At 42.3% G+C, this 27,636-nt stretch overlaps 2 protein-coding genes and 1 long non-coding RNA gene across 3 annotated transcripts; 2 read left to right on the top strand and 1 right to left on the bottom strand.

The window, feature by feature from the left end:
- Positions 1–549: 549 nt before the first annotated feature.
- Positions 550–15,993, bottom strand: LOC115249521 (uncharacterized). The gene is made up of 3 exons (XR_003888200.1): positions 15,438–15,993; positions 1,962–2,031; positions 550–668 (listed from the first exon to the last, which is right to left on the bottom strand). It is a non-coding gene; the product is annotated as an uncharacterized lncRNA (long non-coding RNA).
- Positions 6,712–12,692, top strand: fam83b (family with sequence similarity 83 member B). Its single transcript, XM_011603408.2, has 5 exons — positions 6,712–7,394; positions 8,177–8,650; positions 9,016–9,180; positions 9,674–9,798; positions 9,984–12,692. The coding sequence occupies exons 2-5, from the start codon at positions 8,201–8,203 to the stop codon at positions 11,863–11,865; spliced, it is 2,622 nt and encodes an 873-aa protein (XP_011601710.2). The 5' UTR covers positions 6,712–7,394; positions 8,177–8,200; the 3' UTR covers positions 11,866–12,692.
- On the top strand, positions 14,148–26,221 carry hcrtr2 (hypocretin (orexin) receptor 2). Its single transcript, XM_011603410.2, has 7 exons — positions 14,148–15,515; positions 22,161–22,339; positions 23,780–24,023; positions 24,706–24,821; positions 24,916–25,136; positions 25,469–25,590; positions 25,689–26,221. The coding sequence occupies exons 1-7, from the start codon at positions 15,299–15,301 to the stop codon at positions 25,847–25,849; spliced, it is 1,260 nt and encodes a 419-aa protein (XP_011601712.1). The 5' UTR covers positions 14,148–15,298; the 3' UTR covers positions 25,850–26,221.
- The last annotated feature ends 1,415 nt before the right edge of the window (positions 26,222–27,636 follow it).

Raw genomic sequence — 27,636 nt, forward strand, 5'->3', positions numbered from 1 at the left:
TGAAGCTGAACTTCTAGTCAGAGCCAGCTTTCATAAACTGAGCTACAGATCTTTTTCAAGGCCTGATTTTTTTTAATCATTCAACAGACACCTATAAATTCACCCTGTTCCTTATGTAATGTCAACTCTCTCCAGCTTAATATGCTATTGCTATTCAACGTTGAATAATAAACCTTAATAGGGGTGAATGCCACTTAAACATTTCAGTACAGTTTGCAGACATGTTTGAATCCTTGGCCCTTGTGAATTGCTTAAGATGGAAGAGAAAAAAGTAAAAGAATTGATGAGGAAGTAATCAGAAAAAGGAACATGCTGAAAGCATTCTATATTTATCGGGGCCAAAGCCGTGAGGTCAGAGTGACTGTGCAAGCAAAACATTATAAGGAAACCCATACAAAGCTGCCAGTAAACAGGTTCGAATAATGATAAATTGGTCTTTATAAAACGTACATATTATATAAGAGCAGCAGACTCAGCCCCACTGATCACTCCCATCTCATCAGAAATCCTCAAAGAAGAAGCTTTTCATCCTTTAAAGAGGCTCCTGGAGAGATGTGATTCTCAAACGGTGGCGGTGATTCTTGATCGTGTGCTCAGTGCAGCCGAGAGCAGGAACCAAGCAAATGGAGCCATAATCAGAGTCAAGAACGTTGAAGCTTGTCATTGACCTTAAAATGATTGTAAACAAAGAGTCATTTAAGAAGCTTGATTTTAGACCTTTTTTTTTAAAGCCCTTGGACAAAATAGAATATTTCCTACTGGAGAATCACAGAATTTTTTAGTCTTTATTTTTATCTGTCATGATCGCAAATAACAGTGTGCTTTATTTTGTTATTTGTTCATTTCCTTCCAACACTCCGGCATTCTCTTGCTCACTAAATCTCCAGGCTGCAAGAACAGGATGCTTGTATCTATGGCAACAACTTGGTCAGTCCCCGGCCCAGTTCATCTTGGCTGAAATTTGCTACACTCCACAGGACATTCTCTGTTACAGAGGGGGAACATTTTGGCTACGAGGGGATATTCATTTCACTCAGTCTACTTTTAATGGGTCCGTCAAGGGCAAAGTTGACGATGATGATGAGATGAGAACACCTCTACAGAGCGAGGTCGCTGTGCTCTTCATTTCTTTCCACTTCAGGGATTTAGGTGTGAAATGGAAAATAAACTGGGCGGATGTGTCCACTAAAAGTACAGCCTTTGGCTTGAGTCTTAACAGTCACTGCACAACATTAGTGCTGGAGATATAATGTCAGATAGATGTGCTGCGTTAGCCGCTGCAAGCGGGCACAGCAAATTAAACATGGACAGAAACAGAAGGAGTCGCTCCTCTTCTGCACATCTCAACTTGAATAAAGTTGGTTTGTGAAGTTGGTTTGTGAAATCACATTTCACAAAAAAAAATCACATTTTTAGATCTGTGGGGTGGTCTCATAGTTTTAATCTGTCAGATTCTGCAGGTTTGTTTGCTCAGCACACAACTATTGCAGTCACATGACTTCAATGATGTAAAAACAGAATGTATTACTCCCACTTTGAGTACCACAGGGTAGCGTTAGACTTCTACTCATTTTAGAGGCTAATTGTAGTCAAGGAAGATGAAAAATAACAAGACATAGTGGACTTGAGCCGACCTCATACGACAAGATAATCCGACCAATTTGAAGCTAGATTCTTCCCATCTGACCCTCTTAAGATCTTAATTACTTGGATGGTTCTATTGATTATTTGTCAGCATACCTTCAGCGAGTGTGTGAAGTGTGCTGCACTTCAGGAAGAAAGATTATATGTTAGATATATTATATACTAAATATGAAAAAGTCTATGCACCACTTCCATTTATCGATTCAGCTGTGAAACTAATTAAAAGCCTTAATCCAAAGTCTGGCGGTTATATGAACCCAAATTGTTTCTCTTAGATGGGGAAATAGGGAGGCTGAGATGGTCAAGAAGCAACACACCTTAGAAGTTGGCGACACCGTGTTGGCAGCCTGGTGACAGGTTGTGGATATGGCAGTACAGCAAACTCACCTGGAGACACACACATGGAAATGAGCACTAACTGAATATGCAACAAAGTGAGTCTCTCAAAACAACAAAGGGAAAGTAAGACTTTCAAGCTCCCTCCCACACCCGTGATGAGTCGGCTGTGCTGCCTTTAGAGGCATAAATAAGTATGAGGGGCCGTCAGTGACATTATTCCGACTTCCCTCTCACCCACGTGTGCGTGAAAGCATTTCACTTTTAAAAATCAAGGGAAAGTCTGAGGAATCTGAAGAGAGTGCTTCTGGAGTCTGTATACAATGAGTTGGAAATATTTAGAGATATTTAGAGCTGCTGATTCAAAGACCATTCTTTGAACAGATGGATCAGTGGAGCGCAGCGTCGCACTGATCTCGTGTTGTTTGCAAAAGGACGTGTGAATCCATGTCTCTTCAGCCTTTAAACAGACAGATCTGTCACCAGTCTGTCAGCATGCTTCTGTTGGCCGGCCTCCTCATGCTCACCAGTGCTACAAATGCAAAAGTTTCATTTGTCATTAAAGATTTTTTTTTTTAAATTCTAAAAAGCCAAATAAACTATCGTAAGTCAAATAGTGCCCAGGGAATAGAGCTGAGTCTGCTGGATTATTGCTGATTTGCATGCTCTCCTCATGTATGTGTGACACATCTGCAGGCAGAAACATGATTATCAGGTTAAATGAGACTAAATGAATATTTGTTCAATGGAAAATGAATGCAAAGCATGTTTTTTTGACCCTTTATAGTACCTATAGAATTAAAGTGTGTGTCAAAGAGAAAGAGACACAAAAACACTTCTCTTCTACAAAAGTGTAGTCTTTGCTCCTAATCTTTTCAGTCCTCAAAGCCCACAACCATTATATGATTAGGGTCACATTTTCAGTACCTTGACAAACATGAAAACACCTTAAAACTGCCCATTTGTATGCAAATGTCTGCCTGCATTGTAAGAGCGACTCAAAGAAAGCCCTGCAGCCCCTGTGGCCCATCTTTCATTTCAGAGATGAAAAAGATACCAACATTACTGACAGAGGCCGTTTCATATTTAAACACAGTTGAAATAATGTGTCTCTCACTGGCGCAAACTCTTTGCAAAACAGTCAAACTAGCAGGATTTCACAAACCAAATCCATTTGTCCTTTGCAAGGAATGAAATTGTTAGACCATTCATGGATTCCTCCCGGGGAAGCTCTCACACAGCTCAATTTATTGGCTGAATTTTGTAAAAGGCCATCTCACTAAAGGGCTTCACGTGCATGGAAACACCTCCCACCGCTATCACTTAAATGCATTATAAAGTGATATTCAATCAGTAGGCGGAAAAGGTCACATGCTGCTGGGGCAATCAGGCGGATCACGCAGGTCAGATTCAGCTCGCACTCATCCTGGGCGAACGCTGCTCTGCCCTTCAGTAATGCACCCCAACGCCCAAACCCTGAAAGCTGTCATTTCGCCGACTGTCACTGGCAACACAAATGCAAAAGTCAGCGGAAAAGCGCTGAATTAAGGGAGATTGAAGGAGGTTAACCAGCCGAGTACGGTAACCACATCAAAACATCAAATCTTGGATTATTAAATCACGCTATGTTCGTGAATAATAGGAAATGACCACATGGACGATATAAAACCATTTATTTTGTGATAACTCAGTAAAAGGAAATGAGAGACTGAATTCACTGATAGTGGTTCTGCATCAACATCAATTAAATATCATTAAATCACTGATCTATTACCTCACGATAAGGCATGAACAATATAATAACATTTCAAGCCCTTTCATTTCTAATTTTATCCCCATGCACACAAATGCACCATTTGCCTGCTTTAATTGGCTATATGTCTCAAAATATTTCCACTGCTTCCCGCAGAGGTCGGGGAGTTTGAGGGTTCTGTGCAATAGTCCCTTAATTTGGTCACCGCTGTGCCAGTTTTAGACGCGGTGGTGTAGGTGGGGCTGGTTGGGGGTAGTTCTGGTCTGGGCTCAGCTGTGAGTGCAGAGAGGTGGAGCGAGAGGCCTAATTAACAGATTCGCCAGATCTGCTGCTGACTCTCCTGTTTCTCCTGAGTGAAGAGAACCAGCACCACTGAGGGGGGATTTTGAATTTGGTTCGACCCCCCCCCCCCTCCTCCCTTTTTATTCCCCATTACGATTTTAAACGTGGGCTGAATTCCAAAGTCTTGATTTTCCATCCGATTTCATGGACCTCCAGGCTGATTTCAGTTTGAGTTTCCGCTTAAGTTCATTTAGAGATTCGTTGGCTGATTAAAGTGGGAAATTTCATTTCATTAAAAATGAGAGATAGTCCGTCAGAATATGCTGGTCTAATCTGCCAGCCCCCCCCCCCCCCATCCCCACTGTCGCTGTCTGGTCTGAACTTGTCTGGTTGTCAGAAACGAAAATACATTTCCAACAAAAAACAAAGTACACTGGTGCAATTGACAAACAAAGAGGCACAACATGTAATCTTTAAAGTTATTTTAGTGCTTTTGAAACACTTTAACTGAAGTAAGTTTGCACTAATCGTGTTACTTCTGTGTGCTTTCTCCTGACAGCTCGTTGGGACCCAAACTAACATGACAACAGCTTCTTTTCCACCAAAATTCCCAGGAACCTTTATTTCCAATAATTTATATACCAGGGTAATAAAAACAAAACATTTCCACCACCTCTTAAAATTCCTTAAAACACATTTATATCAGATTATTGGCATGATGGGAGGCTGGAAATCCCTCCAGTATTACCAAGTACTGCTCTAAGGGGACTCTTAGGGTTTGGGGGAAGTTTATTCCATAGAAAATCTTTGGTAGATACAAGCCAGATTTTTTTCTTTAAAAATAAGCTCTGATAAAAGGTCCTGCAGGGGAGAACTCTGAGCTCATGAGACAAAGTTCTTCCTGCTGTCAAAGATGCTCAATTATAGCTGATCAAAGGGTTTTAAAGATTCTGCCACAGACAGCTGTCGTTGCTAATCGAGAAAATTTTGGGGTAAAGTTGCATCGACGTTTTTGCTGCTGTGGATGCTTTTAACGAGACTTCCTCCCTTGTTGCACAATCATATACGTTGTTTGGTTGGCACTCGGCTCTTCCTCCGTTAACACTGAGCTGTGCTTAATTTGAGGTCAGTGGTTCAAATGTGCTAATTTGGATCCTTCATGATCAGGATTCTTTACCTGTGTTTTCCTTTAAATTGTATAACATTAGCTGTCATTCTCGTGTTTCTGACCCTGAGCACATCTGATTGTAGGAGTGCTTAATACCCTGTTTTAGTTTAAAATGAGAGGGCAGAGGTGTGATGTGGAGAGACTAGCACAGACACTTAGAGCAATGATGGCCAGTTCACGATTGCATGTTTTGAACCAGCCATCGCTGGATGAAAGCACATGAAAGCAGCGAGCAACTTGAGGGAAGCAGACCAGACTGACATACCAATTTTCCACATATGTGATCTGGTATAATCTGTTTTTGAAGCATGTTGCGAGAGATCTATACTGATGGTGGGCGCGCTTCGGTGATCTTTTTCAAACTAAAACAGCAAATTCACTAAAAGAAGCTGGTGCGGATGTAGCCTCGGGCGGGGTTTCCTTGTTTTTTCTCTCCACCTATCTGTCATAACACCTTTTTTCTGGGTTTACTGATCTCAGAGTTTTATCAAAACGTAACTTTTCCTGTGGGTTTGCAATCATGGATCAAGGCTGTAAATATTCCTTATTTTTTTCCCAGTCATCATCTCCATTCATCTGCAGTACTTAATTTATGTGTCTTTTAAATATGTGTTGTTGCACAGATGGAAATTATATTTACTATTAAACCTGTAATTTACATCTTTTCACCCTTCTGATAGGGGTCATGTTATTATGCTATGATTAAGAGCTAGTTCCATGAATAACTAACGCTTAATTTCATTTATTTATTTATTTAAGGTTCAGGTAAAACACACACTGAAAGTGTTCAAATGCAGCCAGGTTTAAACTTTATTAGCTTAATAAATTGCTTTTTCATTACTAGATATATAATCATTTTGTACTATATAGCACTTATTACATTTGGACTTTAGATCGACCGTTATGGCCTCAAGAGGCAACGTTCTCCATTTGCAGGAGCTGCAGGAAGTGAAGCTTTTTAAAATGATCTTCCTTGTAAATTGTGCTTGCATGTGTTACATCCCGACATGTGTCATATCAAGTGAAAGCTCTAATTGTCAATTAGGCAAACATGATTTCAAACCTCCGCATAGTTTGTGTGAAAGAGATGGAACTGCTCACTCGGGACCTGATGGTGGGGAACCGTCACAGCTGTGCACATTAAAACCAGACAAGTAGTCAGTAATCATAATGTATGCACAGGCACGCCCAGCAATGAAAAATGAAGAGCAGTGACAACATCACAGCTTATGGATTATTAGATGCTGTGAATAATGAATCACCCACGCATCGATACATTTCAGTATTTCATGATGACAGTTTGTTCAGCAGACATTTAATAGCATCCTCTTGGTGAATGTGTGCGCACTGTGTAACCCTTCGTATCATTTTCCAGGCATTCCTGATGGATTTCTGCTTGAAAATCACAACAGGTGTCAGATGGCAGCAACATTTACATCTGACAACAGAACACATGTATTATAAATCCCACTGAAGACTGCCACATTTAATGTTCAATATACAGTCCTGTATTTGATATAGGGGCAGGCTGCAGCAGCACATATGTTTAGAATGCATCCTTTCACCACAATGAAAGGGTATTGGAATTACAATATTCACAAAAATACACCTTCTTCACATATTTTATGATATCGTTGGCTTAGAACTGCCACTGATGTTTTGGATTGGTTGATGCTGCACATTTTTTCCACATAAAATCATCATAAAAAAGACCTTAGTACTTCTGTGTGTCAGAAGGTGTGTGAAAGAGATTATACCAACCAAAGTGTTTGCTTTTTTCACGCTTCATGGGATATTACAGTAATGGGGATCAGCTCTTAATGAGCCAAGGGAGCAAAAAGTGACCAAAAGGTAAAGAAAAACAGGTGCAGTCAGAGCACCTGCGTTTTGCTTTAGTCTGAGTTCAGACTGTGTTCCCACGACAACATCATTCACCACCTTTGTCGTCATCTGGGTGAACTTTGTCCCTGACGCCAGATGGGGTGTGGCTAAACATCTGAAACAGGTTTACTGCTGTCTGTGAACAAGTTTCAGGCCCTGTCGCTTTGCATGTCAGAACTGGAATCCACGCCCTGCCTGTGCAGACCAACAGTCGTTTTGAGACGCTTCAGTCTTTGTCTGGTCTTTACAGTAGCTCCTCCGCAGACATGAACTGAACACGGACATCAATCTTTCTGGGAGCAGGATTTCCACAGAGTTTGCTGTGTAAATGTAAGTTACCTGTTGTGCATGGGATAGAGGTGTGGTTCATAGCTGACACCATCCGCGGGAGCACGCTAACCAGCTGAATGAACACAGTGAGGAGTTGCAGATAAAATCGTGGAAATAAATAAGCTCGGCAGTGCTGAGGAGCGCTTGCTGTGGTTGAACATGCTGTGATAATAGCTGCTATTTTCCTTTATGGTTGGATCTGAGAATTAGAGCAAAAGCATGTTGTCCTTGAAAAGAGTGGGAGGCTGTGCTCACCTGAGTCACTTTAGACTCGCCGGTCTTGTCAGTGCTGCTAAGGCAGTGACTCACTAAATGTTGATTATTGAAAGTTGGACTTAAGCTAAGACTGGTTCTCAAAACATCAAGAAGACAGGCAGACAGGCTTATTTATGATGCACCTGCAGAGAATAGTGATACTTTTATATTGATACCTATAGTTTTAATTAATGTAATGTGTGTACTACATAAAGCACTTTGAAGTTTCATCATCTTCTTTAACAACTCTGTCATTACCCATTAATCAGCACGTACATGTTTCTCTCATTACTGTCTCTTTTATTATGTCACAACTCTAAAGATATACGATGACAAACAGGAGTTAATGTGTACTTGCAATGATTGCTGCAACATTAACGAGTTTTCTCTTATTTTCTTATTGTCTTTTTGGATATTTGAGTCCCTGAATGACAGCCATTTTGTGCCATTAAGTTACATGTTCCACCCTTTTGTGATGTTTGTGTAAGATCATCTTACATGATGTCATTCAATCTGCCCATCAACAGGTCAACCTGACAGAGCCTTGAGGAATGGATGGTCCAGGGTTCTCCATGTTGTCCTCCCTGAGGGATGATTTCAATGCAGAGGAGTGCATCCAACCCCACTATAAAGAGTCCTACCGCATGGCCATTGACCGACTGGTCAGTGGCGATAGAGACAGTTACCTGGAGTTCTTAAAGGGGGAGCGTATTGGGAGCTTCCTGTCAGAGGAAGAGCTCGCCTTCATTAGTGCAAATGTTGAGCAGCTCCCCCCACAAAACCATACTGAGGAAATCTGCGACCCCCAGGAGAACAAATCCTCCTCTGGGACGTACTGGCCGATGTACTCAGACACAGACGCCCCTGATTTGGACTTGGGGTGGCCAGAAATCTTCCCAGATACTCGGCAAACAAACATAGATCTGCTGTTTCACCCACCACGGCAGAACAGCCCCACCATCAAAGAGGTGGTACGGAAGAACATTCAAGAAGCAAGACAGGTAAACAAAACTGACTGTGGGAAAGCTGAAAAGGCAGCAGAAGCTATGGATCCACCTCTGTGAATATGCACATATTTGAATGAATTTCCCGATAGCTCTTCCTGCAGGCAATGTGCTGTTAAGGAGTGTCTGCTGTGTTTCTGAGATCAGAATCAGGTTCTGCGACTGTAATTTGTGCCACGATGAATCACAAAGCTTCTAAAATGTGTTGAGGAGACAGTTTCTTGAAATATGAAACAAAAGGTTTTATGTGTCATGGGAGAAGTGAAAAAAAGTGTGTGTGTGTGTGGGGGGGGGGGGCTCGGGCTAAAAAAGGGATTTAGCTATTACGAACTGATGGTGATATCTTCAGCGTGTCTCCACAGGTCATCTCCATCGTGATGGACGTGTTTACAGACGTGGATATTTTCAAAGAAGTCGTCAGCGCCTCCCTACGAGGAGTCCCAGTTTACATCCTGCTGGACGACTACCACGTGAAAAGTTTCCTCACAATGGCTGAAAATCAGGATGTAAATATTCGACAGCTGAGAGTAAGTGCAGATTGGGAGACTACCTCTGAAAAAGACCCGTCGAAAAATAAGTAGTGTAAAATAAGTTTTTTTCCTGTAAATTCTGACTGTTAAATACAAAAGACTGCACATTTTGTATTAATAAAAAACATAAACTTTCATCTGGCCATTGAAATCACGAGTGAAAGGCCAGTGAGTTGAGCAAAAATTCTGGTAAACCAGTGACGGGCGAGACGCCCAACTGCGCGTACAACTAACCAGCAAGCCAACCACCCAAACAAACAAACAAACACAAGCTCTGAACAAAAAGACGTCTGTGTCATTTTTAATTATTCAAAAGGCACGCTTTATTTTAGGTCCTTTTTTGGGTGGAGTCATAATAATTAAGAGAAGAAGATACCCTTTAAATTCCACTTGCTATACAAATAAGTTTCGATTCACCACTACACCCAATCAAAACATTAAGAATGATGCAATCTTTGTGAGCATCTGTCTTTCTCTTGTCTCACAACAGAACATGAGGGTGCGCACCGTGAAAGGCCTGAATTACCTCTGCAAATCAGGAGCCACATTTCACGGGACGATGCAACAGAGATTCCTTTTAGTCGACTGTCTTACTGCAATTTATGGCTCATACAGGTGAATGAAATAGCCCAGCCAGCTGTAAACTGAATGCATTCATAAAGCAAAGTGCTGCATTTGTTGTCAGACTTGCTGTCATCATTTTGTCACGGACGTCGTGTAAAGAAGTTACAGAAAAGAGACAAGCAGACAATAGAACACCATGTTTTTGCAGCAGATTAATGCGTTTTCTGGTGTTGCAGCTTCACGTGGTCATCTGAGAAGATCAATCTGAACATGATTCAAGTCATCACGGGACATCTGGTCAAGTCCTTTGATGAGGAGTTTCGTACGCTCTACGCTCGGTCAAGTGCACCAGCCGATCTGTGCCCGCTGGATGGTTCCCTTCTACAGAAGTTGCCAAAATCTGACAAAAAAATCGACCGGAAGGACCTGCTGAGGCATACGCTGGATACGGTCTGCGGGAAGACATTTGGAAGGGCGATGGCAGCGAGAGAAAACAATCACAGGTTGCTGAAAGAAGAGCGCAATGAGGTTGGGCACTTGATCAAAAATGAGTTCTGTGTTCCAACCCCGGCGTCTCACTTACTCTCCGCAGCGCCAGTAGATTTAAAAAGACATAGCTATGCTGGCAAGGTGCAAGACGGATACACACAACTGAACATTTGCCCCAGGGGGAGTAATTGGAATATATACCAGGAAACAGGACGTGCTGTAAACAAAAACCTCACGAACAATAATTTATGTTTGCCACAAAGAAGCAGGGGCCAAAATGCACTTCACTTTTCACATGGCGAACAGGCTGTGAATATGCTGCAGACCCCACCGACACTAGACAACAAATCCAGGGCATGCATGCGCACTTTAAGAATCGAGTCCTACCTCCAGACCAACGACTTCCCCCTTCAAGACTCCTGGGATTACTTAGATGAGTATGAGCAGATGGATAAATCTAGCAGAATAATGCAGGGGAGGATGAGGGCTTCCCTCGTATTTAGGCCCAACGTACAAGAACAAATGGAGCCGAACAGGCATATGAACCACATTGGACTAAGGCCTTCAGCAGTGCCAAACAGCCCTTTGCACTATTCATCCATGCAGTGGAATCCGATGATGACAGAAAGTCATATAAGTAATGAAGAGTTCCTCATGAAGAGGCAGAGTTTGCAGATTTTGGACAACCGAGACGGCGCAAGCTATGGTCAAGGTAGAAACATGTACCCGCCTGGATATGCTAGCCTCGGCAGAGCCAAAGGTGGGCCCATGATTGCAAACCCTGATGCCCTAATGGAGAACTGGCACAAAAGGCACAGCATGGCAGATCCGCGATCAAACACCGAGTACAGGCATGACTTCTCTGGTAACATATATGAAGACTATGCAAGGACACACGGTAATAGGAGTGCCACAGGACTCAATGCACAGAATGGACAATACCAGTCCAACCTAAATGAAGAGCAAAGGTCGGTTTCCCATTACGATGTCAAGGGTATCACAAATAGCCCCGATATTTGGCAGGACCCACCGTCCCGAACAGTGTCTGCAGCTGCCCTGCATGCTAATAACACAGATTTAATTCCCATGTCAAACATTGCGGCTTCTGAACATCTTCTAAAGAAGAGTTCAAAGAAGATAAAATCATTACTGAACATACCAGAGAAAAAAGAAGAAGTGGGGATGGCAGAATCATTCAGTACCAGATCAGCCAGCAGCACCGCCACCATAACGGCAGAGGACGAGTCACCAGAGAGCCGAGGAAGACACCAAAAACGATCCAAAAGTCTGAGGTCATCCCTGAAGCAACGGGGGAAGTGGCGTGATGATTTTAAATCTTGTAAACCTCAGTCTGAGGACCGTCATGGACCAAAAAAACACAGTTTTCATAAAAAGAGCACAAGGACAGAAAGCTGGAGTAAAGACTGCAGCACAGATGACACATCCCAGCCTTACAGCTCTACTGAAAAAAGACCTTCCCTGGGTGCTGACCACAGCCAGAATAACTCTAAAAGTCTTGCTAAAGGGGCACCAGAAGTTGAACTCAAACTCAGGGAACGAGGCCACCATGAAAATAAGCTGGAGAGGTTCATTCAAAGAATGGGAAATCTCATATACAAGAACAAGTAGCTGTACTTTAGATCGCACAGTCAGCTACGGTGGCTGAGAAGCCAAAAACAAAATAACATCTGTGAAACCTTTTCTTCTTCTTTGGTGGCAGGCTTTCTCACAACAGCTGCAATGCAATAACTTCCGTCTGACTTCCGGCCATCGTTTCCATTGAATGTGTCCAATATGTTTTATAGTTTGCAAAAGTCTTCCGCAACTTTTAAATTTATTTTTTGGTTTGTCAAAGTTCATCAAAGTTTCGTCTCGTCTTTTTATCCGCTTTATCCCTTTTGGGGTCACGGGAGGGTACACAAAGACTTTGTAAAGGTGTTTCGTCAACATTAGTTTGCATTTCACTTCTCAGCCACCCTCCTAAACAGGTCACAAATGTTTACCCTTTGGTCTATTTTGAGACACGCAGAAGCACTGTGCACCATAAAACATGAAAACAAATCTTGAAGTAATGAAGTAATACAGAAACCTCTCTAGGTAGGTTGTTCTAGCAGCATGCCTCTGTTAGCTGTCCTAAAGCTAAAGAACTAAAGCCAATCACCATCAACTAAACAAACATAATGAAAGTGGCAGCTGTGAACCGAAGAGCAGTGCTGCCCTTTCTCTGTCCAAACACCACGGTGAAGTCCACATTTGTTTAAGCGCCATATGAAGCATGTTGCAGTGTATACCCACGCCAACACATCAGCGATTCTGTGTGTTGTTATTACAATCACCATGAGCAGCGGACTTTATTTCTGCCTGCTAATAAAACACGCCGCTCATTCAGAAGGTGCTTTTTATCGCTTTAAGTGTTTATTGCAAGAACATTAATAAATACACTAAAATAATACTAATTATTTGGTGGAAATATCTTCTTTGATCCATCTTTACACTTTATTTGTGTGAAATACAGTTGCGTTCTCAGTGGTGTAGTTGACGGGACTCCTGGACCGTCTACTAGTCAGATGGGCCATGAAGAACCAGAAGACTAGTCAGACCACACCGCAGCCACATGAGGAACCTCAGGATCAACGGGACCAGGGTGATTTCAGGGTGTCTCTTTGTGGAACTCGCCGTGTCTCTGCAGCAACCGAGGCCCAAGTGCCCCTCCAGTTATCTTCCTCCTGAGGCCAACGTGGACCCCAGACAAACCGGTCATGCTGGTGGTTCACGTTACAGGCAGCGTGAGCACTCATTTATGAGTCTCCAGATTCTTTCACAGTGGCGCCCAAATTAAGGCACCAGTTCTCAGGTAAATGCTAATTAGGCACAACAGTGCGGAGCTGCGAGCCACACTGGAGGCCCCATTAAGCAACTGAAGGCCATTTTTAAAGACTACTTTTAAAACTTTCTCGCACAAAGCATGAATCCTCTAACTTCTTCATAGGAGCTGCATAACAATATATTCTAATAGAATACAGCCAGAAGGTGTGATGACAGTCTGGGTGTGATGACAGTAGATCCGCATTAAGCACGTCTTTGATATAGGACCCTACACCGCTGCTGGCATTCAGAGCCCTTATTGATATGCAACCCCACCAGTTAAGACTGCTGGTAAGAACAGGAGAGTGGATGTTTGTAGTCTGCGTGTGTGCCTGTTGTCTCCTAGAGACCCACAGATGTGTTTGTTATGATGGTTTCTTAAGGCCTATCACTGCAGTCACTGGGAGGAATACACCCTGGCCAGGTCACAGGCCCATTCCAGAACACACACCAGTCACCCGCACATTAGAGCCTCCATCACCTAATGTGAATGTTTGTGGACTGTGGAAGGAAACTGGAGGGAACCTGCAGAGAGAACATGGAGAACCTGCTATGGCAGAAATTCTGTCTTTTTCCTCTAAGGTGACCCTTAAAAGAAGTTATATGGCAAGTTCCTTCTAAATGCCACACTGATGACATTAAAATGAAGACTTGAAGCTCAAAGTGCCAGACCTTCATACCTTTACCTGTGGGATGAACTGATTTTCATCTATTTCCTAAACACACATCTGTTAAAACTATTATAAATATGATGTTTTTAACTTAAATACACTCTACTAATGTATGTAAAGCCAGAAGACAAAAATCACTCTTTTTTGTAGTAAAATGACAGTTGAGACTATCATCAAGTGTTCTGTCTATCTATCTATCTATCTATCTATCTATCTATCTATCTATCTATCTATCTATCTATCTATCTATCTATCTATCTATCTATCTATCTATCTATCTATCTATCTATCTATCTATCTATCTATCCATCCATCCATCCATCCATCCATCCATCCATCCATCCATCCATCCATCCATCCATCCATCTTTATTTAGTTATTTAGTTTTTTTCTTTTTCAAAGGACCGTCCATGTTGAAAATGTTGACTGTGCTGTGTTGACTTGCTGTTTGTTAATTTGCTAATTGTGGAAAGCAGGTGATTGGTGTGTTTTGCTTTTTCTTTCTTTCCTTCTTTTTTCTTTCTTTCTTAGTTGGTAACAGTTTTTTTAATCAATAAAGAGAACCAGCAAAAAATTGCAAATGCTAAAGGAGAGGTGGCAGGTGGAGTTTATGGGACTCAGGCAGCAGAGACGGGGTCAGGGACATGCTATAGAGGACAATCTTTCAATGGCAGCGTGTGGATCTGTGAGCTGAATCTCGTGGCTGGTTACAGCTGAGTGGGATGCAGGAGCAACTTAGTGAGACTGTGTGAGACCTGGACTGACAGGTGAGATAATAGAAAGTTACCAAGAAGGTGAAGGGAAAGACAGGCTGATCGTGACAATGCAGGACAACGTCCTATGTTCAGCATTGATCTATTGGGATGTTTGGGATGCTGTGTAAGAAAATAAATGCACTGACCTCACAAGGTGCAGGGAATCAATTACACCACATTAATTTGTCTAATCAAATAAAATATGGACTTGCCAGTTTTACCTTTCTTTTCATAATCTGACCAATTTCAGCAACACTGAGAGGATTAATGAGACATCTTCAACTGGGTCCCCCCACACTAGCGCATTGACAAGATAAATATAGTGTCAACAAAAATCAATTCAGTATAAATGAAGATGAAGACCAAGGTGAAGAAACTCATTACTGATACAGAAAACAGTGGTTTCACGGACCACGCTTTCATAAGTAAAACGGTTTTCTTTGGGGAGCTCCAAGATGATGAGAATGAAGGCTCTAACTTTTTGTAACCTTTAACCTCATCCAGCACCACAGCTTTATTGATTTACTCTTTCAAGCCCATGCACATATGCGCGCGCGCACACACAATACTCATGAAGCACATCCATGCGCACCACAATAGTCTATTCCATGGCGCTGAGAGGCAGAGGTGAAATCAGCGTCACACTGACGAAGCGGGTGTGCGAGGCGCTTGTTCATCACTCCTTCAGTGCTGTGTCTTTATTGGAACATCTACTCAAACACGCTGCACATACACGCTGCACGGCAGGAAAAGAAGAGGCACTTGGAGAGGATGTCTGGCGTCACTGGGAATTTGGATTGTGAGGAGTGTTTGTCGCCGGCGCACGTTTCCAACACCACGGAGTTAAATCTGCACTCCGCCGCGGACGAGGACGAGGAACTTCTCAGATACATTTGGAGAGAGTACTTACATCCCAAGCAGTACGAATGGGTCCTCATCGTGGCGTACATCATCGTGTTCTGCGTTTCCCTCATCGGGAACTCGCTGGGTGAGTTTCATTGCGCGTAATTGGGGATGCCAGTGGAGTTTCAGCAACTTTTATCCGTGACCGTGAACCGTCGCCTCGTAACAAGAGGAAAAACCCAATTTGGGTGCGGATTGATATTCTCAGCGTGCGTTTTGTGCTGCCATTGATCAAAATATGACGCCCGCAGATGTGTCACAGTCATTTCAGCCTTTTCCACTGAGCGCGCAGCGCTGCGGTAAAGGACTGTTGCGCACAGCTTGACAATAATATTCAACAAAATTCTAGTTTATGTTCCATTTTTGTCTTATTCAATTAGTTCTTCACCATGCTTTTCTCCATTTTGCTCCTCCACATCTTTTTCCTCTATAACATTTTTAAAATAACATCAAATTTACAATGTAATAGATGTCTGTCAAAAGAACCCTGGAGGACAAATCATGATTGTTTCCAATTTAATTTGCAACCAAACGGATTGTTTGATTGATTAGTTAAGTTTAAACACACATACCTGTTGCCCATGGGTACACCTCCCCATCCACATACAGTGGTCAATGTTTATGGATCCAGATGCTGTTGACTGAGTTTAGAGTTTATATGAGGCAAAAAAGACCCTTCAGTGAATCATAATGCAGGAGTGTTGTAGAGGAGTGTTGTAATTGTCCCAAGTGTAGTCTTCCATATCTCTTTATTGATGGACGTGAATGTTGGTGCAGTATGGCTGCTCAGCTTGGGAGCCCTTTTGAGACGTGTTGGGTTTGTTTTGTGTTGTTTTCTTGTTGCTTTTTTACAGTTTCATGGCGGTCAGGAGAGGCCAGTGTATTTCACAGAGAAAAAAACAGACTAAAAAGGATTCTGACAAACGCTGCGGTGAGCATCTGTGGCTTTTAAAGTAATTTCAACCATACTGGTCTGTCAGCTCAAAGTCAGAGGGTAATACGGTGCAATCCTGTCTCTCCCCTGGTGACATGAGCATCGACTCTGACTGTGCTCCACCCAATCCTGTAACTAATAATTAGCATCAGCTATTTGGAGACGCGTGTTGTGATTTAAAAGCAAAATCTATGTTGTCAGAAGCACAGATTATTGAACCTTAACATGTGTAATCTGGAAAATAAAATAATTCAGAAACTCCAAAACTGGGATTTAAACTTTTCCTTTAGAGTTTATGAATACATTTGTGCATTTTAATCTACTTCACTTAAACTGAAACAGGAAAAACAGGGGGAAAAAAGATTGAACTAGTTGACAGTTGACAGCAGCCATGTCAGAAAGCTCTTTCCTGCTGAAGACAGTTTTGAAAATGCAATTGGTACTAAAAAAAACAAAATAAAAAAATTCACACTACATCTCACCACCTCAGTGATTTCTCATTAATCTCTTAATTCTTGTTACTCGTCATCTTTTTTGAGCCCCTGAGGGGAACTGACATCTTGTCATTCACCGTAAATTATCCTGCAAGCCTATTAATTTTGTCCTTGCCCTTCCACAGGAGAAAACAGCAGAATGAGAGAGTAAAACTATGTTTTATTCATAGTTCCAGCCAGTCTTTTCAACGTGTGCTTGTCAGTAAAGCTGCTTGAGAAATGCCAGACTTAAGTCCATTTATTCACTAAACAGGATATTTTTTCTCTCTGTCAATAAAAAAATGCACCAAACCATCTTTTTGTTGACTGTTTGTCAAGAATTTCAACACCCCAAAACAGTAATTAAATAAAATACAAAAATCAAATCACACTAGAAGTAATGGCACTCCTTTTAATGGGCCATCTGCCAGCGGATGCTGCTAAATTACATTTACTTAATTATAACCACAATAAGCAGTAGCTCGTTGAAGGACCACTTTCAAGTAATTGTTCCTAATAGTTGTACCTAGTAGCCACAGAAGAGCACCAGCAGTCCGGGGCCCAGGGTGTGCCATTATGTTCCAGCTCACAATAAGTTCATTAGTAAAAGACTTCATTTAATTTCCCTTCTTTTGTCATGGCTCGGGCTTGTCAATGTTGCCTTTAGGTTGTCATTTCATGTCCCTGAGCTTTGTTGGAGACTCTGCGTCTGCTTTACCACCTGCTCGATGGCGCCTCCACCTGAGCACAGTTCCCTGCAGGTATTTCTGCTGAGGCCGATAAATATTAATCTATTTATTTTAAAATGAGCGGAGCTTTGAGGTTCCACCGACCACATATTAATAATATAATGATGAACTGCCCATCACGAGACCTTATACATAAACATTCAATTCCACTTTCCCTCAGATGCTGCTTAGCCCTAATTAGATTTTTTAAATTGAATTGCGATGGGATGTAAAATACATTATGTGCAACGCTGCAGCTTAACCAGGCAACTCTGGTAACTTTCACTCAATTTCAATCACTTTTCATCAGAAGTGTCCTTGTGTCCTTTTCATGGATATCAAAAAGCCATTATTCTTTTGGATAATAATTAAAATGTTCCTGTTCCTTGACATTGGCTCTTATTTTTATATCTCACTCAAAGTACAAGGTCTATGAAACAGGGGGGAAAAGTGCTCTTAAAGGAAGAAATGGTAGAGGAGTATACCACAAATAAGCAGGGGGAGTTAAAGGAGTTGGAAAGAGAAGTGTGGCGTATTTTTCCTGCTACAAATTGCAAATGAATAACCGCCTGTTGATACAAGGCTACCACTGCCACTCCATCTTCATGGCGCAACTATTCATTTATTCTATTATTTACAACATGTGTGGATCGAACACGTGCAAATATCCACCCAGGAAACTGAACCTTAAATTTGCATTTTCAATTTCAATAAACTTTATTTCTCCCCTTGGGCTGATCACTGTGCATTTATTAACCTGCTTTTACTGGTTGATAATTGTTAACAGGACACTTTATTATTTTGATCTTTCCCAGCAGAAACGATCCTGCAGCTAGAGGCTAAAATCAGTGAGACACTCACTGACCAGTCATGATGGAGGATGTTGTTGCCCTCACACGGCCTGCCTCCTGCCGTCTCTCACACTTTACCCTGCTGGCTGACCCAGCAAACCTTCTGACCACGACACATATGGGGCTGCCACCCAGAACTTACTGTCTAAACTTATGAAGCTTTTGGGGCATGTGTGTGTGTGTGTGTGTGTCCTGTCTTCCCTTGGTCTCCTTCCAGTCGGACGAGCCTCGAGTAGGCATCCTAATCAGATGGCCCAGCCACCTCATCTGCCTCCTTTAAATTCAAAAGGAGCAGCGGTTCTGCTTTGAGCCTCTCAGGGATGAAGAGCTTCGTAACCTCTGGGGGAAACTCATTGCGGCTGCCCATATCTGAGATCTTGTTCGCTTGGTCAATACCTAGAGCTACTGACTATTGGTGAGGGTCAGAATGAATTGACAGCTGTGCCTTTAATCTTAGCTGCTTCTTTACCGCAACAGACTAATGTGAAATCTTCATTACTGCTGATGCTGCTCTATTCCAGTTCTACAAATTTGAAAAAAAAAAAAGCCCTTACCTGGTGTAGGAGCTGGCCCGCCTTTGGTACAATGGTAGCCTTTCTCCTCTTTGTACTGTAGTCGGTGCAGGGCATCGAGTTAACACTAAGCTGCAGACAAGAGACATCACATGAATCCACAACCTTCTGGAGGACTGATCCATGCTGCAGTGAAGGACCTGGCAGCAGAGACAGGAGGACCACCAGCTGCAGTCATTCAGCGTGGAGATAACACAGCCCTGAGGAAAGCCAAAGGAAGCATGTTTCACGCTACTGAATGTGATGTTGGCCAACGTTCGGCGTCAACTGTGGGTCAGAAGTCATGTCACAGGATGCCGTGCAGAGGAGAGTGCGGTAAATGCAGAAGCGGCAGTGTCCCTGGGTGGCCTCCAAGCATTTACCAATTATGCCTCCCTCGTTTGTTCATCTTTCTCAGGGTGTATCGTGCCTCTTGCTGCAGCCTTCCCCCCTGTGAAACCATTAATGGAAAAGCGACAGATGGATGATTTAAAAAGTGATTATGAGCTGTCTAGCTATGTCAACATTTGATCGTTTCCATTTACGTTTGTTTCTGTCGAGGGCGAGATGCTTCACCACAGCACGTGCTCCGGCATCTCCCTTCCAACCCACCCATGAGAAGAGGCACATGAAAATACATGAAGGAATTAGAGAGGGCAGAGGTCACACAAGCCAGACTCGCTTCAACACAATTCAGATTTAGAAGCTGAACAAGTAGCAATGGATTCTGAGGCTGAGGTCCATCCTTGTAGCTGTCTGACCTTTCTAGTAATTACTCATCTTGTGTGTTGTGTGTGTGCCCGTGTGTGTGGAAGTGGGGGTGCGTGCATGCGCGCACTTGATGATAGCGGCCTCTTAGGGCACCACTTGCTCATCAAGAGTGAAGTGCTCGAGGACACGCTTCCAAATGCAGACCAGTGGGGCCAGGACCCTTGAACCCTCCCCGGGCTCCACCGGCCCCATGTGCATCTTTGATCCTCATTAATTTTAGCTCAGAGTCATGTAGATGATGTCACATTTTCTTCAGATATCAACCATATAAAATGTAGCATTTTCCTGTCGTCATCTGATCAAAAAGCAGAAAACTGAGTGTTTGCTGCTAATTGTTTTAATTGTGTGTGTATAACATCACAGCAATCCATATGTTATATATTTTAATGTCTACACAGTAGTTACTGATTATATTATTTCTTTTGTAGGAGAATGTGACAGAGGACATGGGTATTAATTAAAGCAAGTGATTACACAGGAAATTAAAACCAGCAAAGAAAGTGAAGGGTTAATGGTTCATTTTTCGTAATCTTTGTCTTAATTTTGAAAGAGGGCTGTTAAAATAAGATCAGCTGTAATGAATCGTAAGTGGAGTGAAATTTGGGATTGGTGTTAGGTGTAAATTAGCTGCTGATGGTGTGGAGTCCAAGTCAGTCAACATTGCTCAATAATAGATCGACTTTGCTTCTGTACTGTCAACATGTCAACTCGGGGAGGCTGCAAACCCAGCCCCCTCTCCCTCCTTTTAAAGTCATTTGAAAGGATGTTTGATGTTGGGGTGAAAACAGGGCAGCTTCAGGACCACCTCACATTATGTTTGCACTCAATACACACAAGAGCTCTCTAATAAAGGGATCTGCCACCTCCGTGGTCCTGTGATGCTACAACAGCTTTGTGGGCATTTAAAAACACAATTTGAAGGGGGGGATTATGCAGCCCAAAAGCCTGACTCTACTCCCCAGGCTCCATGTTCACCGCAACTTCACAGCATCTCATTCTCTCCAGCAAAAATGTTTCTTTCATCAAGAAAAACAAGTCCGCTAACAAGTGGAGGTGCAGGTTGCAGTTGCCGCATGCAGGTATGAATTATTCAGCGGCAGCAGACGCTCCCCAGCTTCTTTTGTCTTCAGAACTGTCTTAACTCCGTAAGGCAGACTGTTTCCATCGCGTCCTCTTGGATGACGGATTTATTTCCCGGCACCTGATTGGTCGAACAGATATCCGCTTGGTATCTCGCCGGCTAAGAGGGGACATAAATGCTCAACTGTCACACGATAACGCTTTTCATTTCTGTGACATAATAACTCCCATCGCTTTCACCTTCTGCTCTTAAAAATAAACAAAGAAGAGAATAAATCTAATTCTGTAATTGTCCGAAGTTACAACTATGAACACGCTGCAAAAAATAAAATATAAAATAAAAATGCTGCGTTACCACAAAGGTAAAAATAACAATTAAAAACATTCAGATTTCTTTGCTCTTGGGCTTTTTTTTTTATAAAAATAAATGTAAACTTTAAATATCTAAATATATTTCCGTTGTCCACAAACATGTTCCCGTCAAAATCATACAAATTCAAAATATGAGCATGGCCCAAAAACCCTGGAAATATAAATAAATAAATCTAAATAAAATGTCGCCTCCCGAACCTTCAGCATACAGTTCTTTAACCTGATTCTGCCACTTCTCTTCACTCTGTTTTCGCTCTGGTGAAAAACGTCTGCTGAGATGTCAGATTCTCCTTTAACTCTTCTACTTTCTGTAGATTCTGCTCTGCATTCAGGTTTTTCAGCTTGTCTTGATGATTCGTCTCGATGTGCCTTCTTAGTTTAAATTTCTTAATTTCAGCCACATTAGCTCCACAAACAAGACATCCCAGCAATGTCAATAAACTCAGCCTCCCACCATTTTTTTAAAGGCTCTGTTTTCAGAATCCACTTTTCTTTTCGCCGTTGTTAAGGGCAAGGGTTGATTTTACAATAGCTTTGCAAACATTAACATAGGCTTGACTTGAATAACGCGGGAATCTTCCCAGGTGTAAACTATCACCAGGCAAGGCAGCTGTTGCGCTGCATTATGGGATCTGTAGTTTGTGTATTATCAGGGCTTCATATCGCCATTAACAACAATAATAATAGATCATTATGGGCCGGATATGGCCCACAAGCCTTGAGTCTGACACATATGGACTAGGCAATGCTTTTACAATTCATATTCTGTCATAGAGTGTAAAGTTTTATGTCACTTGGGTTCCTCTTTCACATTTTGATCCTCCATTCTAATTCCTGTTCATTCTGTTGAAGCAGCATAGAAACCCGTTGAGCTCGGCGGTTATTAATCCTGCATGAATGCAATTCAGTGATTATTATTATCATTATTATTATTGTGGGGCAGAATTTTGATTTTCTCCCTCGTGTTTAGTTTGTTTTGCAGTGTGGAAGAACCGCCACATGCGCACCGTGACCAATTATTTCATAGTGAATCTCTCCTTCGCTGACGTGCTGGTCACCATCATCTGCCTGCCTGCCAGTCTGGTGGTGGACATCACAGAGACTTGGTTCTTCGGGAACACGCTTTGCAAAATTGTGCCATATTTACAGGTAGGACATCATTTTGCCACAGAAAACCTTGACCTGATCTGCTGTAGATTGACTCCTCCATGCTTCCTCATTTATTATGTCAGACACCGTCTGTCACTATGGTGCTTTAAGCTGTTGCTCTCTTCAGTCCCGTCCTCCTTCACTATCCATAACATGCCTCAATCGTGCTGCACGTCATCCTGATATCAAGAATCACTGAGAAGTTCCCTGCACAGGTCCTGCACAATGAATCTCTAATCCTACTTCAAATACACACAGATGAATATGGTCCTTTGCAATCATAAGCTTGGTATTACTGTTATTAAGAGACGTTTTTAGGTTTAAACATGAGAGGGAAATGTCCAGCAGTTCAGAAATAGGTGAGACAAATGGACCAAAATGTAAAGTGCTTATACATCTATGCAGCGCTCTTCAGGACCTCTCTCATTTAGTTTGGGTAGAAACAGAAGACCTTCGCCACAGTGTGGTGTTAAATCTGTGATGATGGGGCTTTGAAAAAAATCTATAACAGATGGTGAGCTCCCCAATAAATATGAAGCTGTGGGAATATTTCATCATCAAAATTCAGCCGTTCCCGCAGCTTTACGATAAATCCCATATGGAGGTCACATGTTGATGTTGCTGGTCATGAAACCAGGCGATGAGACACATGAGGTTGATTAAACTGCCAGGACTGACGGGATATGGGTTAATGTACTTTACAGTCCTTAAAAACATTTTAAAATTTAAAAAGAGCTGCTAAAAGATGATTGGCTGATGGATAAACTGGGCTCCTGTTGCTATTGGTTACAGAGATCAGCTCCTGGAAATGATGGCTCACATTTCAAGTGGTAGATTATTGCAGTCAGAAGGATATTACCAGTGGTGGTGGTCAAGAAATCAAAACTTAAAGTCTGTATAAAAAGTCATCTTATTAATTAGAACAAAGAACTTTGTCTCTTGATTACGAAAGCTTCATTCTCATTTGTTCTGTATCAGCAAGGTTTTGAAATTCATTTTCGCGACTATCAACATTTAATTCTGTTCATTATTGGGCATGAGTGCAGAACGAACGTGTTATGACGACGTGTGAATATGTGGTGCGGTAGAACTAAATTAGTATTTGTGTTTAATTTTCTGCAGTATTATTTTCCAGCATCATCTCTCTGCTGGAAGTTGAAAATGAGAAGCAGTGAGCCGATGGAATCACTCATTATTATGTTGATTCAACACCACGCTTGAATTATACCAGTCAAGGCAGGATTCTATTTATTCCATTCTATACTTTTCAATGCAAAACACTATCGACAGTTTAGCATCAAGGCTTTATAGGAGAGGCTCATAAGGCTCAGGCTCTAGGATCAGGATTCTAACAGACGTACTGTAGAGGATATAAGTCCCAGAACTAGTTGTCCGCCAGTGAGGTCTCATATTGGTGTTTCTGTTTACCTTCTGTTCCAGACCATTTCTGTTTCTGTTTCGGTGCTAACGCTGAGCTGCATCGCCCAAGACCGCTGGTATGCAATCTGCCACCCTCTGATGTTCAAGAGCACAGCCAAGCGGGCCCGCAAGAGTATCGTTATAATCTGGGTTGTATCTTGTGTCATCATGATCCCTCAAGCTGTAGTGATGGAGAGCAGCAGCCTGCTGCCTGAGCTAACCAACAAGACCAGCTTGTTTACAGTGTGTGATGAACACTGGGAAGGTTAGTTTTCAAAGATCTGCCTCAAGCCACCAAAAATATTGATGAGTTGGTTTATTTTATTCTTTGCTGGCATGTACGCAGCCTAAACTGCACAGGAATTCAAGCTTCAGTGTTCCATTTTTCAGTTGTCAAATCACAATGCTGTCACAATAAATGAACCATCCTCTGAAAGGAAGGAGTTGTAGAGAATCTAAGCGGCCTTCGGTTTATTACACTTGAATTGCGTCCCTGTATTTTGTTTCGTGTTGGATTGATGTGCACCACTCACATCTCACTTGGAGAAGTGCACTGTAACTACTGGCAACAGCAGTCATTTCAGCGCCTGTGGCAACTGCATCCCCCCATTTTTATGTGCATAAAATCCCTAACAAAAAACTTCTCCCAGATTGATTTTTTTTAAAGGCCACGAGAACAGAAAAGATAAAGGAATTGAATCACTCATTTCCATCAGCCACCCAGACTACAAACTTCATTGTTTTTTTAATCAAAATCTGGTGAAATCCAAACAATTCCATTTTTAGCCAACCATTTCAGTAAGGATGCTTCTTATTTTTCACAAAATATACTTTAAGATCCATTAAAGGGGACTCAGAAGCAACAAAAGAATCATTTTAATAGGCTTTCACAGCCATCCAGACAACATTAATTCAAAATGTGATGATTCATTGTCTTCTTTCCGCAGCTGAAATCTACCCAAAGGTGTATCACACCTGCTTCTTCATTGTCACCTACTTTGCACCATTGTGCCTCATGGTCCTGGCTTATATTCAGATATGTCACAAGCTGTGGTTTCAGCAGGTCTGTAATCTTGATGGATCTTGTTTGTTTTTTTATTCTACTCCTGCAAGTCTGCAATTTACAGTCTAAAGGATGTATAAATCTTACCCTATAGATACCTGGAAACACATCAGTGATGCAAAGGAAGTGGAGGTCCATGCAGTGCTCAGCTTCAAGTCCATCTCCGGGAGAACCCGTGAGGGTTAGAACCAGCACAGTTTGCGCCGAGATCAAACAGATCAGAGCCCGGCGGAAGACGGCACGCATGCTGATGGTGGTGCTCTTTGTGTTTGCACTGTGTTATCTTCCCATCAGCATCCTCAACCTCATGAAAAGGTAAGAGCTAAAGGTACAGCTAAGAATAGTAAATTAAAGGGGAGAGTTAAACTGGTGGATGGTGGGGAGATTCTAGGGTCAGGGTGTAGCGTTAGAGTTAAGGGGTTAGGGTGCTTAGGGTTATGCTAGGGTTAGATTAGAGTTTAGGGCTTATGGTTGGTTAAGGGCTGTGTGTTAGGGTTAACATGGGGGTTAGGGTTGGGGTTAAGGTTAGAGTTAGGGTTAGGGTTGGTTTAGGGTTTGGGGTAAGGGTACAGGTTTAGGGGTCAGGGTGTAGTTAATTTTTCAGCTAATTTTAAAGCATTTATTTCTTGTTTTTTTTTCATTTGCAGAGTGTTTGGGAGTTTCAAGCACGGAAATGACAGACAGACCGTGTACGCCTGGTTCACTTTCTCCCACTGGCTAATATATGCTAACAGTGCAGCTAACCCCATCATCTACAATTTCCTCAGCGGTGAGTTAGTAATCAGTGATTTCTTTTCCTGGAATCATTGCGAATGAATCCGAAGCCATTGTTGTTGAAAGGATTTCTTGATTTCTGTTTACTTCCAGGGAAATTCCGCGAGGAGTTCAAGGCAGCCTTCTCTTGTTGTCAACGCAAAGAACAAAGTCAGACGGTGAGGATGAGGACGAGCACCGACAGTCGAAAATCCATGTCCACCCAAGTCATCAACATGGACAATGTGTCGCGCATCTCGGATCACTTGGTATAGTTTTTGTGGACACGGTTTCAACTTGCAGCTGCACAGATCTGGCGCACGTCTCCATCTGTTTTTGTGTTTGGTGGCTGGCTGTTTGTTACCATCACACAGACACTTTATTCAACGAGGAGCATTAGAAATAATTCCATTCAAATCTTTATTTGCTGGACTTTCTCAGATGTGCCGAAAATAATTTTCTCTGTTGAATGTATAACCTTGCTCTGGTCAGTAGTGAGAGTTTATGTCATTGTTATTTGTATTTTATGTACGTTATGTTCAATTGGATTTTTATGGAAAGAAAAGTAAATGAATAATAATAAAGTGCCCAATCAGCGCCTCACTGTAAATGCCAGTGATTTATGTACATAATAAATAATGTCAAATCAAATGTTTGTACTGAATATTTAGCACTTTACCTGGGTGTCTCCTGGTGATTACTGAACCTATATTGTATTTCTAAAGCGTCCAATGGAGAAAAAAAAAACATCTCCAATATTTGAATTGATTTGGTATTAAACAGTTGTGTTGGACAGTTGTGTTGTGTGAAGGTTAACTTTTAAATTTGCCGATGGTTCAGGATGCGGTGCCCAGCCTTGGCAGAAGGCAAACTGGATCTGGATCAGGAATATCATGGCCCACAGGCCATGGGCCACAACTCACCCCACTCAGAACTAGTACATGTACCACCCCCAGTTAAAAATGAACAAGTAATAAATAACCACATTTAAGGTGTCATAAAACGTAATACGGGCAACATGAATGAACATCATTGAATAGAATATCGCTGATAAGACAGAACCTCGGTGGAATATTGTATTTCCCTGAGCTACTGTCCAGACTTCCTTGGAATTATGTCCTTAATGAGGTTAACAAGGTCTAACTACTTGACCCAGGCTATTCAACCTCAGTGATTCATCCATTCTATTGGAGAGATCTCAAATAAGGCAGCAGCAACACCCAGAACTGGTTGCTTTGTGCCACGGACCCATTGTTACAACCACTAGGGGCGCTATAGAGACTGATAATGCTCCAACTAGGGACACTAAACATCCGGGTCATGACCATGGTCCTTGTTACCTGTCTGTTGCCTCAACATTTTCTGAGTGGCCTTTGCTTTGGTTACCATATTTTTAATACACCTTGACATTTTTCCACTGTGTTGATGACTCATCAATGTGACGCATCATCTTTTGTCTATCATAAATAATGGATCATAACTACTGTCATCATCAACTTGACTCAACTTGACTCTACCGGCAGCTTGCTTTACTTAATATAGTGTATTTCTGTATGTATTTTCTATGATCTATGCTTATTCTCTCCTCTCCTCTCCTCTCCTCTCCTCTCCTCTCCTCTCCTCTCCTCTCCTCTCCTCTCCTCTCCTCTCCTCTCCTCTACCCTACCTCCTCTCCTCTCCTCTCCTCTCCTCTCCTCTCCTCTCCCCTTCTCTCCTCTCCTCTCCTCTCCTCTCCTCTCCTCTCCTCTCCTCTCCTCTCCTCTCCTCTCCTCTCTTCTCCTCTACCCTACCTCTCCTCTCCTCTCCTCTCCTCTCCTCTCCTCTCCTCTCCTCTCCTCTCCTCTCCTCTCCTCTCCTCTCCTCTCCTCTACCCTACCTCTCCTCTCCTCTCCTCTCCTCTCCTCTCCTCTCCTCTCCTCTCCTCTCCTCTCCTCTCCTCCCTAAACTTGTTACATTTTTTAAAACACACACACACAACAGTAGGACCCTCCTTCCGATGGAGAAGGGGGTGAACATAGAGAAGAGAATGGACATACATCATTCATGCTCGTACATTATTTAC

Source organism: Takifugu rubripes, chromosome 4 (assembly GCF_901000725.2).
Source record: "Takifugu rubripes chromosome 4, fTakRub1.2, whole genome shotgun sequence".
NCBI lineage: Eukaryota > Metazoa > Chordata > Actinopteri > Tetraodontiformes > Tetraodontidae > Takifugu > Takifugu rubripes.